Source organism: Sebastes umbrosus, chromosome 10, assembly GCF_015220745.1.
Source record: "Sebastes umbrosus isolate fSebUmb1 chromosome 10, fSebUmb1.pri, whole genome shotgun sequence".
Classification (NCBI taxonomy): Eukaryota; Metazoa; Chordata; class Actinopteri; order Perciformes; family Sebastidae; genus Sebastes; species Sebastes umbrosus.
The window spans coordinates 27,768,155-27,782,792 of record NC_051278.1 but is presented as its reverse complement, the minus strand read 5'-3'; the positions used below and the strand labels follow the sequence as shown (position 1 = coordinate 27,782,792).

The following is a 14,638-nucleotide window of genomic DNA, read 5'->3' as shown; positions in this document are numbered from 1 at the left end:
GCACACACACACACACAAACCACGATACTTGACCATCGCTTTAGAGTTCTGGGGTTTTGGGCTTCAGTCCAAGACTCCTCACAGGAACACAGGAAATAACATTTCCTACGTTTTGCAGGACACACAGAGAAAGAGAGAGAGAGGGAGGGAGAGACAGTCAGAGAGAGAGAGAGAGAGAGAGAGGGAGGGAGAGAGAGTACTGGGAGAGTGAGTGGGAGTTTCTAAGTGGGAACAGAGCATTTACTGTTTCATATTACACACAGAAAAGAGGAGAAAGAGGAGAAGAGTTAATGGTGGGTAAGGGCTCTGGTGGGTTGTCCAGTCAGGCTCTGTTTTGAGTGTAGCTGCTCGTCTAAGGGCTGTGCAGTTGTGTCTGGGTTTATGGATTCGCTGACTGTGGAAAATGTACTTCTCTATAGTGGTCCTTGTCCTGACTAAGGCTCTGGTCACAGGTAAGTTTACCTTGTTTACAGCAATAACCGGTGAGAAAGCGAGGGAGAAAGAAGGAGAATGTGTCTAAAGTAGTAACTTGATCCGTCATCTAGCACACACTGTGAAACCATACATTCTGAGTTTATTATGGAGCATGAAAACAATGTCAAACATACAAGAAAAACACATCCTAACAGTAAATGTCTCTACAACAACCAAAAGTTTGCAAGTGCATTCATTATTATTGCATTATTGGCAGTACTGAAGAAGCAGAAGGTCTTTTGCAAACTGGGAAATTATGGTTTTGTTTAAAAACAAACCAGTTGTGGAGTTCGGAGCAAGTTTGTTCCCTGTGATCAGAGAAAACCTCAGTGTAATTTGCATTCTATAAACGGCCATAAAGTGGACTTACGACTCATATTTCCTGCCCTATAATTTTTTAGTTATGTTCAGTTTTGTGTTTGGTTTGAGTCCCTGTTGCTGCTTTTGTTGTCACATCAAATAGTGTAGAACAGACCCTGAGGGAGATTCCAACTAACACAGCAACAAAACAACAACAAGGCAGCCCAGATGTTCCCTGTTATCTTGTCGTGGTTCTCTTTGTTTCGGGCCGTACCGTACTGAAGATGAATGCTTCCCACCTGTAGATTCTCTTTGCCTGTCTGCTCACACATATTGTGTCCAGACTCCAGACCTGACTCAGCTGGCAGCAGTATAAAAGTACCTCCAGGGAATTAAAATAGGGGCACGCAAAGTATGTTTTAGTTTCCAAGCTTTCTAGCTGATACAGACTGAATTCCCATCCAGTGATGGAACGACATCTATAAGTAGATCCAGTGATAGTGTGAGCTCTGAAAACCATAAATCCACTGGGGTGTGCATCTAAATGCACTTTGTCTAAATGCTACAATTATATTTAATTGGCAGGAAATCAAACATCTTACAAAAATGAACTCAGACTTTTCCCATGTGGGGCTCATTAGCAACTCTAGTTAATTACTAATTTAACTAGCAGGGAGGGGTCACACTGTGATCTGAACACTGTGATCTGGAGGCTCGACCAGATCACAGCGTTCTTATGTTGGGAAAAGCATATTTTTTATGGTTCGGGTTCATTTTATTCGGTCGTAAAACAGAACAAAAATATTAAAACAACCACACATCAAAAAAAGTCCACATAGTCAATAGAGTATGGGATATGTGTGTATGCAAAAACAAAAAATATAACAAAAAATGCTTGTGTCTTTTATCAACAGAGGTATGTCACGGCCTGAATGTGACAGTGACCCCTGGGCCTGTTGTCATGGCAACAGAGAAAGACAACGTGACACTCTCCTGCCTGGTATCTCAGAGGAAGAGGAGCGGCAGCGTCCTCATCCTACGCTGGTTCTTTTCCCCTCTCGCTGCTCCCACTCTCGCGCCCCCTCCCTCCTCCTCTCCATCCTCAACTCCTCCTGCCCTCGAGACCTCTCAGTTCCTCATTGTGAAGATGGGCATAAAGAAAATTAAGATGTTTGGGAACTACACCCGTCGTTTCCCCCAGCTTAAGTTCCGCCTGTATGAGGAGACGGAGGGAGAGGAGTACCGGTTGCGGATTCACAATCTGACAGCTGGGATGGATCAGGGTTTCTACACCTGCAAAGTACAGGAGATACGCAAACACAGAAACACGTGGAGGGCATCGTCCAATGGTACCAGCACCACACAGCTGACAGGTAACTAAAGGTGTACTTTAACACACTCTGCTCTCCATGTCACATTTGTCTATTGTTGGCTGATAATAGGGTAAAGGTGCTGATTTTCCACTATTTTTTTTAATTAAAGTGGCAGTAGGCAGAATGTTTTTGGCATCAATGAGCAAAATAACCTTTCAGCATATTGTAATTCAAGTGCTCTAGACTTTGGCCAATCGCAGGTCATTTCAGAGAGAGCATTCCTCTCGGCTGTTCATTCAACGGAAGCAGCTGTCAATCACTCGCAAACTCCAATCAAACGGTCAAACTAGGCAACGCTTATCAAATATCTTGTAGTGTACTGTTTAGCTGTAAAATGAGCACGTTTCCTCCGGCTGGTTGGCGGTGCTTGGTATTTCCTCAACTGATCTCAACATGGCTGCCGGGTCACAAACTTTCGCATTTTACAGCTAAACAGTACACTACAAGATGTTTCTGAAAACATTTCAGGCGAGAAATAGACATTACAGTAACAGAATATTGATTCATATTTGATCAGCGCTGCCTAGTTTGACCGTTTGAATGGAGTTGGTGAGTGATTGACAGCTGCTCAGAGACGGCAGGCTCCAGCTCAGCTCTGATTGGTTATTTCCCTCCAGTCTGTGAAATCCTGCAGATGACGGAGGACACAGAGGAACATGATTTTTTTCAGTTAACCTTTTTCATGCAGTACTGTCTGGATATAGTGACCATTTTTATAAAAATAACTTTTTTTAAACCATATTTGCTACAATTCTACCTACTGCTGCTTTAATGTTAGCCGAGTGGTAAGGGGGTTGAGACTCTTTCTCAGCAGGCATCCTCCCTGTCTAGGTGTTAAAGCCCTGCAGCATTTGGGTGGTGGAGGGCAAGCCAAAATTGAATAAGGCAGTGAAACAAAAGAAAGAAAAAAAAATCACGTGTTGCACTATTTCTAGCAGAATAGGGAGTCATTTGCATCTACTTCTTGGCCTTCTGTCAAAAAATATATCTATCTCTCATGATCACCGTGCAAAACTGTAAAACTGTGCCTTGTTTCGTCGACCCTTGACTAGAAATATAGAAAGTGTTTTACATTTTTTTATACCTTTTGCGCAACCCTGGTTACTGGCAAAAGAGGATCACACGCAATGGGGACGCAATTTGGTGTTATTGCTCTGAAAATGTTTTCCATGGAATATTCCTTTCCGAGGAATTCCCTTACAGCCGCACAGACTCAGCTGAGACATGCTGTCCGTGTTATCTGGCAATGGAAATAACGGAATAAAGGAGGAGCAACATTTTTTTTTATTTAAGGACAAAGGCCAAATAGAAATGTGTACTGTAGCATGTCTTTTCTGACTCTCGCTGCGCTCTGCTGTAAGCAGCGCCTATGTACTGTATGTTTGAGTGCGACCCCAATCCTCTGGCATTTCCATCTCAAAACAATGAGCTCACACAGCCAAAACCACACTCAACAATATCACTCTCTGTGTACGAGTGTGAGGAGTAAAAAAAGGTAGAGTGTTGCTGAGCTGGCTACGTTCAAAAACTTTGAAACACATGACGTCAGCATTCTGGGTTTACTTTTATGCAAGCCTAAGGAGAAAGTGTACCGGAGAACTCGGTTGCAGTGGAACGTATTTAGTCCGTGCCACATAAAAATGTAATAAACAAGTTGAACAAATCAGGTTATGAACTAATTTAAATCACATGCAGTGATAAATATTTCTTCATACGGTAGGATCCTTCCTCTGATTTAACTGGATTGATCGGCAGGGAAGCCATCTGTCATTCACTGGATAAAGGGCTTCAATGGAGATGTGCTTAGTGTGGCTACTACACCTGACACAGTTTACCTTTCACTAGTTTTATGCCAGAAAAGCGTAGAGGTTTGAGTCAGACGGAGCCATCTGACAACGCCCTGCCCTATATTCAGGGCAATGTCCCACTAAGGAAGCCACACGACCTCAGGCATCTCCGACATGCATCGACCACAGAACCAGAAACACAAGAGCTGACATTACAAGGGTAAACAAAGAGAAAACTAAGTCATAACTGTAATCCAGGGAACCCCTCAGTCTGCAGATTTCAGTCTGCAGACTCTCAGAGCAAAAGGCCACACCCCACTGAGATAATTGGACTAGTCTTATTCAAAAGAGGGGAGAAGTTCGTCCTCTCCCGCATCTCTAAATCTCAACTTGAGTAAACTGGAAAAATGAGCAGACAAATCTGCATGGTTAAATTAAAACCTTATTAGAAACTGCTCTGTGACTTCAGGTTTCTAACTCTGCCAGTTTCAGCAGATGATTCATTTTTTCTGCGTCCCGTCTTCACAGCTGGACTAATGGGAAGGGGGGGGGGGGGGGGGGAGCAGATGAGCCTAAATCTGTATACCTGATGGTTTTCAGCTTTTCATGAAAACCCGTGCAGTATATTTTCTTTGCATAAACTTGAGCTTGTGTAAACACATCTGTAGAGAGTGTGCACTTTAATAGCTCCCTAACAGCCAACCTGTTAACCTGCTGGTGCACTGATCAGATGTGGGGTTTAACATGTGGTTAACCACAGTGTTAAAGTTCACATATGTGGTTTACTTAAACATTAACTCACATTGTCAAGAGATGCCTGTTACATGTAGCCCGTTACCTCATCAGATGAGTTAGACTAACAAAAACAGTGGGTGGACAAAATAACAGTAATGCCATACAACTTAATGCAGTCTGATAAAACATCATAGATAGGCCCTCCATAATTAGCAAGTCTCAACAAAAAAAATATTTTTAAGATCTAAATAAAACAGCCTATTGCATCCTCAAATGTCTTGTTTTGTCCACAACTCAAAGACATTCAGTTTACTGTCACAAAGGAGTAAAGAAACCAGAAAATATTCACATTTAAGAAGCTGGAATCAGAGAATTTAGATTCTTTTTTTCTCTAAAAAAAAAATGTCTCTTGCAGCCTATTGCAAGGCTCTTGTATTACATTGCATTGTTATAAAGCCTCCCTATTATGTCTATAATCAAACTTATTTTTTTAAGTTTTGGACTGAGTACATATTTTAGAAAACAAAATGAGGTGTGTAAAGATCTAATTGAAGACAGCAGTATTTGAAGAACACTTGTGTTGTGTTATCTATAAAGTGTATCTTCTCCTTTACTGCCTGTAAAACTGATCACTAATCAAAAGCCATCGTGTTGCTCCCTGACATTAATTAACGTGATATCCAGACTGAGCGGCCGAGACCACATTTGACAATTTTGCAGGCAGCTCGGCGGTCTAGAAATGGGCTAGAAGTCAATTAGAGTTAATATCTTATCATTTCTTATTAATATGTTTATCAACCTGTGTTTAAAAGACATATTAAAAACTCATTACGGAGGGACTAAGTAATTTATGTACATAGCCTCTGTTCACTCTCTCCTCAACCTCTTGCTAAATACCCCTGACCTACATACAACCCATCATTCATTGACACACACTGACAACAACTTCCTTATTCGTCCTCTTTCCACACTAATAAGCGCACGCAAGACACTTTCAACATGAAACGACCAACAAAAGGAAGTGGAGATGCAGAGCAATGGGGAACCCCCAAACAATGTCCAAGAACAGCAATACAGACAGGCCTGTGTATGTGTGCGTGTGTGTGTATATGTGTGTGTGTGTGTGTGTGTGTGGTGGGTTTGGCTGATGCCGCAGCAGTAGAATCTCCCTTCATGTGCAGTTTTGATATTTCTGGAAACCGCTGAGGAGGTCTGCTGTGTTGGGTCAGAGCCCTCAGACAACAGCAATTTTCAAAGATACTTAGTCTGGGCTCAGTTTTATACCCTTGCTGACTTTTTTTTTTAAACATTTTTCCTCCAGTGCACTTCACTCTGGAGGATGGTAGCAGCAAGGGACTGTGGCGTTTGTTGGCAGGTACTGTTTTCATCTCTAGCCCTTCTTCTGTTTCACGTCACTGTATACAAGTCTTACTTTGATAATGCAACTGGTCTGAAGTCTTTATATTATTATTATTATTATTAAAGGATTATATGTTTGTGTTCTAGATGTGTATCTGTGCGCTGTGCTCATTTGCTCACTGGGCCTGCTGTCCATCTTCCTGTTCACTCTGGTTCTCACCTGCCAGTACTTTCACAGGAGACACAGGCTCAAAGGTAAAACCGTTATTAGTTTTTCCGACTTCACATTTATAACTTCATGTTTCAGTTTTCTTTTTCAAAACAATAACTGGAGTATTTTGCTGTTAAATCAACACCATTGTTTTTCTGCTACTTTCTCCACAGCCAGTTACCTTCTAGTCAAGTGTCCAGAAAGCAGGTACAGTTGTTAATTAAAACTAGTGCTGAAACAATTCATTGATTAATCCGTCAGTCGATTGAGAGAAAAATGATCAGTTACTATTTTGATGATTGAATCTTTAAAGTTATTGCAAACATTTGCTGGTTCTGGTTTCTCAAACGTGAGGATTTGCTACTTTTCTCCGTTTCATATAATTGTTAAAAGTTATATCTTGATTACTGATTGGAAAAAAAGAAGCTATTTTTAATAAGTTATCAGTTGATCAATTGCAAACATAATTGACTCTAAATAATCATTGGTGTAATAACAACTTTAAAATCTCTCCTCTGTTCCATGCAGCTCAGGAGAGACTGTGACCAGCTCCAGCAGTTCCTCCAATTCACCCCCAAGAGTCCAAAGGAAAGTCACAAGACAGAAACCCCCCAGAAGAAATGTAACAGTATCGCCACCTAAACTACCCGAGGAGCCACCGCCACACATACCAGCCAAAGGTAAAGTGACATTTTGAGAGCAGGGTGTATCCTCTGGGAGAAATTAAATTCTTTTGCTTGTGACCTTTTAAAGTAAAGTAAAGCAAAGTCTACTTGTGACCCCACGTCACAGCTTATATATGGTCTCAAGAGTTATGAGCAGTTTAACCAAAGAGTATTTCTCCTTCTCAGAATATTTCATTTAAAGGGTTTTTTATCGACCTGGAGAGGTAAAAGTGCATTTCGATACATCTTACGCAGTGAACTTTGTTCTGATTTGAACCACCAAAACCAGATGTTTTCTTTGGGTCAAAGGGGGGACTCCATGGTTAATCGGGTCACCTCACAGAAAAGTTAAATTCCCAGCTCTCATCTTTCTGTGTGGAGTTTCCTCTCAAATTCCCAACACACTGGAGACATTAGAGTCACAGGAGGGCTGAAAGGCTCCAGCCACAAGAAAAGGAATAAAGATAACAGTAAATGAAGGTATCCAGCAAGTAGAAAAAGCAGAAAATGATATAACAGCATGGTTCAATTTCTATGACAAAAATGGTTTATAGCAGAAAACAGCAGAGAATGAAACTTTATACTGTATTTGGGTAAAATCCTGCTGAGTGTATTGTCTGAGGTTAAATCAACATTGATGCTGAAAATGACAGTATGAAGCTCTCACTTCTGTAATAAACTACACCTCGACCAGGTTTAATAGAAAGTGGTTGTGAAGGATGATTCCTTTTTCAGCCACACAGTCGGGATATTTGTGAGTTCATTCCTCTCGGCTGTTGCTTTGAACCAATTAAGGTTGTCTCTGTTTTTCAGTGCCTGTTGCTGCAAAGAGACCTCAGAAGCCCAGAAGGTTAAAGCCTCATCTCAGGAGCTCTGCCGCTGTACGTCTCCTCCGTTCCCACCCGTCACGCAAACACCAATGTCCACTCCTTCCATACAATCATTAATGAAACACTTAATAGATATGTTAAAATGTATTTATTAACATTTTGAAAAGCTGTTTTTTTTTTTTGTTTCATGCGCAGAGTTGTTATTGAGGCGCATGCAAGAGGGAATTTGTCTCGCGACTGCGTGATTGTCTACAAGAGTTTATTGCCGTCTCTTCATTCAGTTATGAGCTTGATAATTCTATTTGGCTTTATTGCTTCTCAAACACAATTATTTATTTAGAGTGCTTCATTGGTTTTATATCTACAATAAAAATGTCAAACAAGTATATATAGAAGAAAACTACTCAAACTAAGGATGATCAGTATTTCTACTGATGCCGCTCTTGTGATTGTGAAGTGGAAAAAAGCTCTCCGGAGATGTGAGCATTTCTCTTTTGCACGAACATACTGATTGGATTAGTGTTGGATAGGACTCCTATTGTACCAAATGTTTTTAGAGTAAACCCGATGTTCCAAGAGGTCCTGTAAACACATACTTTCTGCAGCTGAAAAGCACTACGGCAATGTTTACCATAGAAAGTGGAAGAATACTACTGTTTGCTGAAAAAGATTAAGTGCAGACAGGATGCATACACTCCCTATATGCATCTTTTTTTTCCTGAAATGCCAATGCTCACTATATATGTTTCCTCTTTTGCTTTATCTCTGGGTTACATTCCTTCAAGTTCCTCACTCTCTTTCCCTCCCTCTTCCAGCCTCGAGTATCACAGGAGGATAGTCTGACATATGCAGAGCTGGAGCTGGTCAGACCGAGGCCAGAGCCCCCAGCCTCCTCCAGCCCCGACCCCGATCCCTCCAGCCCAGACACTGTGTACGCTCAGATCCTCTTCCAGGAAAAACAGCTGTAAACACAGCCGCTCTGGACACATGGCTGTCATGGTACCCCCCTTGTGAGGGTGGCTGAACTGAGTGGCAACCAAAGGACTATATTTATGAACTATCAGTATGGCATTTAGCATTTGTTTTTTTGGCTGTAAGTACGCTACGACTGTTGGTAAATGAGGGTTTTTGTGTTTCCTCGGCGCAGTTCCATTCCAGCACAGCAGTTTTTCTGGGGTCTTTATAATTCTGTTGTTTTGTTTGTTGGCACCGCTGGCCTGCGAGCCAGATGTTTATAGAACGCTCTTACTGTTAACTATTCTGTATAAACTCAGGAGGCTGTGTGGAAATAAAACTGTTGTCCAGGCTCTCTTACTGCAGCATCATAAAGGCACTGTAACACTTTTCAAATGCATTTATAATTACAGTACTAATACACCAAATTAATAAATATATGCCTGGGTCTGACAGTCTTTGAGTCATATAAATACTGTTTTAAATTATCTCTTTAGAGTGGATTGGATTGCACTTTGTCCTCGTCTGTAAATGGTAAATGGACTTGCATTTATATAGCAGCTTTCTAGTCTTCAGACCACTCAAAGTGCTTTACACTACATGTCAGCATTCACACACTCATTCATACACTGATGGCAGAGGTAGGCAGAGAAACCATGCATCAGGATCTAATCTAAATACTCATTCACACAGCGATGGCACAGCCTTCGGGAGCCATTTGGGGTTAAGTATCTTGCTCAAAGACAGTTCGACATGTGGAGTGTAGGAGCTGGGGACAGAACCACCGACCCGCTCTATCTCTGAGCCACAGCCGCCCAATAATTTGTCTGGGGTCACAAGCAAAATATGTTTCACATAACAAACCACAAACAATTATTTTCATTGTCGATTCATCTGTTGGTTATTTTCTCGATTAATCAATTCGTTGTTTGCTCTATGAAATGTCAGAAAATGGTGAAAAACGTCCATCAGTGTTTCCCAAAGCCAAAGATGACATCGTGAAATTGCTTGTTTCGTCCACAACTCAAAGATATTCAGTTTACTGTCATAGAGGAGGAAAGAAAACAGTTAAGAAGCTGGAATCAGATAATTTTTACTTTTTTTTTTTCTTAAAAATTACTCATATCGATTAATCGATTATCAAAATAGTTGGCGATTAATTTAATAGTTGACTACTAATTGATTAATCGATTCATCGTTGCAGTTCTAAAACGATTTAAAAATTACAGACAAACAGCTGCAGTGCATTAACTGGTGCTGGAAGGTGGATTTTGTTCAACAGCAGATATGAATCCTGGAAGCAGCATGCATTACGCTCAAGTACCCAAGAAAGGTGAAGGGTGTAGGCCATTCTGTGAAGGTCAGTGTGTGAAAAATGGGATGAAGATGCAGGAGGTGCACAGAGAAAGAGAATGATGCACATCCACACCGTTCTCTCTGTGAGTGGGAGAGATGGAGAGAGAGATGGAGAGAGAGAGGCCATCATCCCCCCACAGTTCAGACTCACTGACTGGGATGAACCCGCTAATGACTACATTTATTCAGATTAGACTAATTGTAATCATGGTTAATAATTAGCTTTACAGTGCATTATAATTGGGTTAGGCTACAAGATGGTTCTGCCTAGGTGCAATAATTTATTTGATTTAATTATTCTGAGGAACCCAATGGTTTGACATTTCATATCATAAAACCAGCGGTGTAGAGAGAATGGAGATGGCCGTTAGCTTTAGAGAAGGTCATTGCTCGCTCTCTGGGAAAATTATGAGGACTATTTTCCACTCTATTAAGCCACTCCACTTAGCACAATTAGCCACACACACAAAGGTTAAAGAGAGAGACCTCTCCCTTTATGATAGAGAGGAGTGGTGCATGTGCGTGAGAGAGCGGCAGACGCAGAAAGAGAGCAAGCCTCAACAGTCTTGACAATCTACATGCATCGATGTAGGAGTGTCAGTATTGTACTTTTCCACCGAAAGATTAATATCAACGTCACATTTACCCAGGAGTGTGTTTGTCGAGGCCAGCTTGATGTGGCTAAAAAAAGCATTTGTGCTTGGTTAACCATAAACATACACAAAAAGCTGCGACAAACAGAAAGGATGCCTCATCAAGGCCCAGATACATCTGACATCATTCCTAACAAATTGAAAGCAGTCCAATGCTCAAATACTCATAAATACCACATTACAAAGCAGATTGAAAACACATCGTGAAAACGACAAAGAAAGATCAGTAAATTCTTCACAACTAACTAACCATCCTGAATTGTTCACACCACAAGCATTTACCAAAGCAAAACACTACAACCCCCCCATAGCACAAAATGCTGACGTGTGCATGCCGTACTTTTTATGATCATGGATGCTTGTTGTGCAGTTCGTGAGAAGCGAACTGCTCCGGCTCTGCAATACTATTAAAAAAAGCTCTATTTCTCAGGGAACGTTGGCTGAGCACGCACGCTCATGTTCATCATTCACACTATTCCTCCCGCTTGAAGCTTGAAGCTGCCCAGTTCAACCACAAGCTTCTGCTGTGGCCCCAAGTTAGCTCTGCTGGAGGGTTCATTTAAGTGATTGTTTTGAAGGGAGTTTTTAAATGCTTGTTTTCCACATCACATTCCTCGTGCAGATTCACCCAGCAGCTCTGGAGAGTTTCGGTTTCACCTTATGCAACGCACTTTATTCTGGTATCACAACATCCAAAGACTGCAGTTGATACAAAACGCTGCTGCCAGGCTTTTAACGCGTACTAAGAGCAGCGACCACATCACACCGATCCTTGCTGCCCTTCAATTGATTTTAAGATTTTACTGCTCGTTTTTAAAGCCTTGAATGTTCCGGCTCCTGCCTGTATCTGTGATTTGCTGACTCCCCATGAGCCTGATAGATGCTTGAGATCGTCTAGCAGGGCCCTACTAATGGTTCCGAGATCCCCTCAGCTGTGGAGCTCCCTACCAGAGGATCTCAGGCAGGCAAACTCAGTATCTTCCTTTAAATCTCTTCTTAAGACTCACTTTTATATTATGGCTTTTTCTTAACTGATGGCGCATTGTTGTAACTATTTATATGATTTTATCTTGTTTAGATCTTTAGTTGGATATTAATTACTTTTATCATGCTTTTATTGTAAAGCACTTCGTAACCTTGTTACTAAAGGTGCTATATAAATATAGTTATTAATATTTATGAATCCCAGTTGAAATAAAATAAAATAAAATAAAATAAAATAAAATCCTGGCCAACCCAGATTTCAGTCATAATCAAAATCCCAGAGACTCACAGGATAAGATTTTATGATAATGTCTGTCAATAGTTTTATTCAAATCAGTATTTACAAAGGAAAAACACAGAATTAAATATCTATGTGGAAGATAAAAATATTCTATATTGTCTTGAGGCTTGAATGTACCAAATATTGTAACAGTTCCCGCTGAATGCACACACAGAGCAGAACAGAAATACAGCAGGTCTCAGTGCTCGGCTGGTGTCAGACCTGAGACACTGATGGATTTTATGTGTCAGAGTCTCTCGGAGAGGAAAAAGGCTTTGTAGAAATGGTGGCTGGAGGCAGGATTGTGTTCAAACCCTGCCACCTCTCACTCGCAGGTCCAGGTGAAAACTCTGCCCCAGGCATCGCCTGCCAACAGAGTAGCATGGCTCCTACACAGAAGAGAGTGTGCTTTAATAATATGAGGTTATGTAAATGTATTCTGATGCAATAACACACATACAATGTTAGTAAAGAGTTGGTGAGAGTAGTTTCCAATCAGTTAGTGTATTAGTTTTGAAATATAATTAAAATGAAATGGTTTTCATCAGAACGAAGAGCTAAATGCCTCTTCACTTTGCTGTGAGCAGGTGCATGGTATTTACTGTACCTGGATATGGCCAGCGCTGTGATGGCCGGACTTTTCTTGCTGCGGCGCTGCGACGCAGCCTGACTTCTGCTCAGCTCTTGACATAATACCAGATGTCTCTCCCAGCCTTTAACCTGGCGTGAGCTGCTCACTGTGGATACACCATGAGAATGCATCATTAACCCTCATTTACTACTAAATCACAGGGCAGGTGTCCACCCTGTCTGTAACCCTGACCCAGCAGTCCCCACAAAAAAAATTAAAATGTGCATTAAACACAGTGTTTTATCTGCGGTCAGCGGGCCGTAAAAGGGAGAAAAAATCCCTCGAATATAAATGCTTCAGTGTTACGTAAAGACTTGCCTCAATGTAATTTGCCAGGCATAATACTCCTATGAGGTGACGGGAGGCTGTAACCAACGTATGCCAAATTGGATCTGGGTATTATTGCTTTCTAAATTATACACGCACACACACGTCAGCAGAATTACTCATCAGTGTTTACTGCCTCTATGTTTAATAACTTTATAACAACATAATTCCTGCTAGCCCTAATGCTAGTGAGGGATGGGGCGAGCATTACAAGCTCTCATCTGGAACAGCGCTGTCTAGCTCGGAGATGAGCGGTTAAAAATAATCATCTCACACTTAAGGATTTATCTAATTAGATAGCGATGGGTTTCTTTTTGAAAACACAAAACACACAAGAATCATTCCCTTTTGTGCAGTTTTGCAATAGTCAGTCTCAGTGTTTCGCTACTGTCAGCCACTCCAATCATCTGTGCTGTTATAAATAAAATACCTATATGCATATCCCATCCTACTGCCAGTAACATTACCGTCTCTCTCCGTTCGGTCTTGCCCTGGGGACACAGGCTCTTCTGGAGGGCCAGGTAATTGTGTTCTGGTGTACTCTGTCTTCCATATCTGTATGAGAGACACATAACGAGTAGCAAAATCAGACATAATTCAACATAATAACAAACACACTCACATAAGCACCAGCACGCGCACACACACCCCATAACTCAAGGTAATAATAAAGTAATAATACCATTTGTGTGTGTGTGTGTGTGTGTGTTGTGCGTGTGGCATGGGCACCCACTCCCAAGTGAAGCCCAATTTAGAGTTTGCAGCTTTGATTGCAGAGAGGCAGTATGTGCTTATATTAATCCTACACAAAAGCAGTCACACACACACACAACCCATATGCTGTTATTAATACATTGATGGACATCCAAGCTGCTACCTGTGAGGCTAATACCAAAGTAATGACTGCCATATTTGAATACAGTATACTGTATAAAAACAAAGCAACCTCTCCTGCTGATCTATTAGTCCTACAAAGAGCTGCCAGACAGTGACTTTAAGGACAGACGCTCTCTCTCTCATACACACAGGAACACCACACGCATACAAAAAAAACAAACTCACCCGTATGATGCCGTCCGCACAGCCAGTGACGACGACGTTCTTGGCATCCCACTCGTGTCGCTGTGTGAAGCTGACACACAGGACGTCTGGCCGAGGCCCGCAGGAAGTGTCGGTGCAGGTCAACAGCTGACCCTTCATGGTCCACAGGTAGAGCAGAGGTCCCGCACATGACGCAATCTCACCCTTGGACAGAGCAATTGAGTGTTGACGCCCATGTGCGCAAAAATACACAGAGAGATGCACACAAAAGCAAAAAAACACAGTCAAAGAGGATATGCATGCTGTCAACAATGAGGAGCCTTTCTTCCTCACGCTGTGAGCTGAGTAAAGGGAAACAACATGCGAGCCGAGCAGCGAGCCAAAAAATGACAAAGAACAGAAGAAAGAGAGGAAAAAGAGAGAGAATTTCAGAGGAGTATGTAGAGAATTACAAAGAATGAGATCAAGAAGGTGGACTTTATTTTATTCATCTATTTATTTTAATGTATTTATATTTCTTTATTATTATTATTATTTTGATTTTTATTTAAAATTGTAATTTATTTTTAATTTATGTTGTTGTTATTAGTATTAGTATTATTATTAGCAGAAGTAGTAGTAGTATTATTGTATTATTATTATTACCTTTTTTTCTCCTCCTTTGTTTTTCAATATTTT

General features: G+C 41.2%; 2 protein-coding genes across 5 annotated transcripts in view; one reads left to right on the top strand and one right to left on the bottom strand.

Moving 5' to 3' along the window:
- The first annotated feature begins 180 nt into the window (after positions 1-180).
- vstm4a (V-set and transmembrane domain containing 4a) lies at positions 181-9,136 on the top strand. Its single transcript, XM_037781353.1, has 8 exons — positions 181-452; positions 1,689-2,147; positions 5,991-6,044; positions 6,176-6,283; positions 6,413-6,446; positions 6,768-6,919; positions 7,718-7,785; positions 8,550-9,136. Exons 1-8 carry the CDS (start codon positions 404-406, stop codon positions 8,700-8,702), a joined length of 1,077 nt encoding a protein of 358 aa, XP_037637281.1. The 5' UTR covers positions 181-403; the 3' UTR covers positions 8,703-9,136.
- Positions 9,137-11,974: 2,838 nt separating this feature from the next.
- The window catches only part of wdfy4 (WDFY family member 4), a 46,442-nt gene continuing 43,778 nt past the window's right edge, over positions 11,975-14,638 (bottom strand). For all 4 annotated transcript variants that reach the window (XM_037782454.1, XM_037782456.1, XM_037782455.1 and 1 more), the window contains 4 exons: positions 13,982-14,164; positions 13,387-13,474; positions 12,569-12,698; positions 11,975-12,350 (listed from right to left, as the gene is read on the bottom strand). In XM_037782454.1, coding sequence (XP_037638382.1) covers positions 12,287-12,350; positions 12,569-12,698; positions 13,387-13,474; positions 13,982-14,164 — 465 coding nt within the window. In that variant the 3' untranslated portion in view covers positions 11,975-12,286. The remainder of the gene's footprint in view (positions 12,351-12,568; positions 12,699-13,386; positions 13,475-13,981; positions 14,165-14,638) is intronic.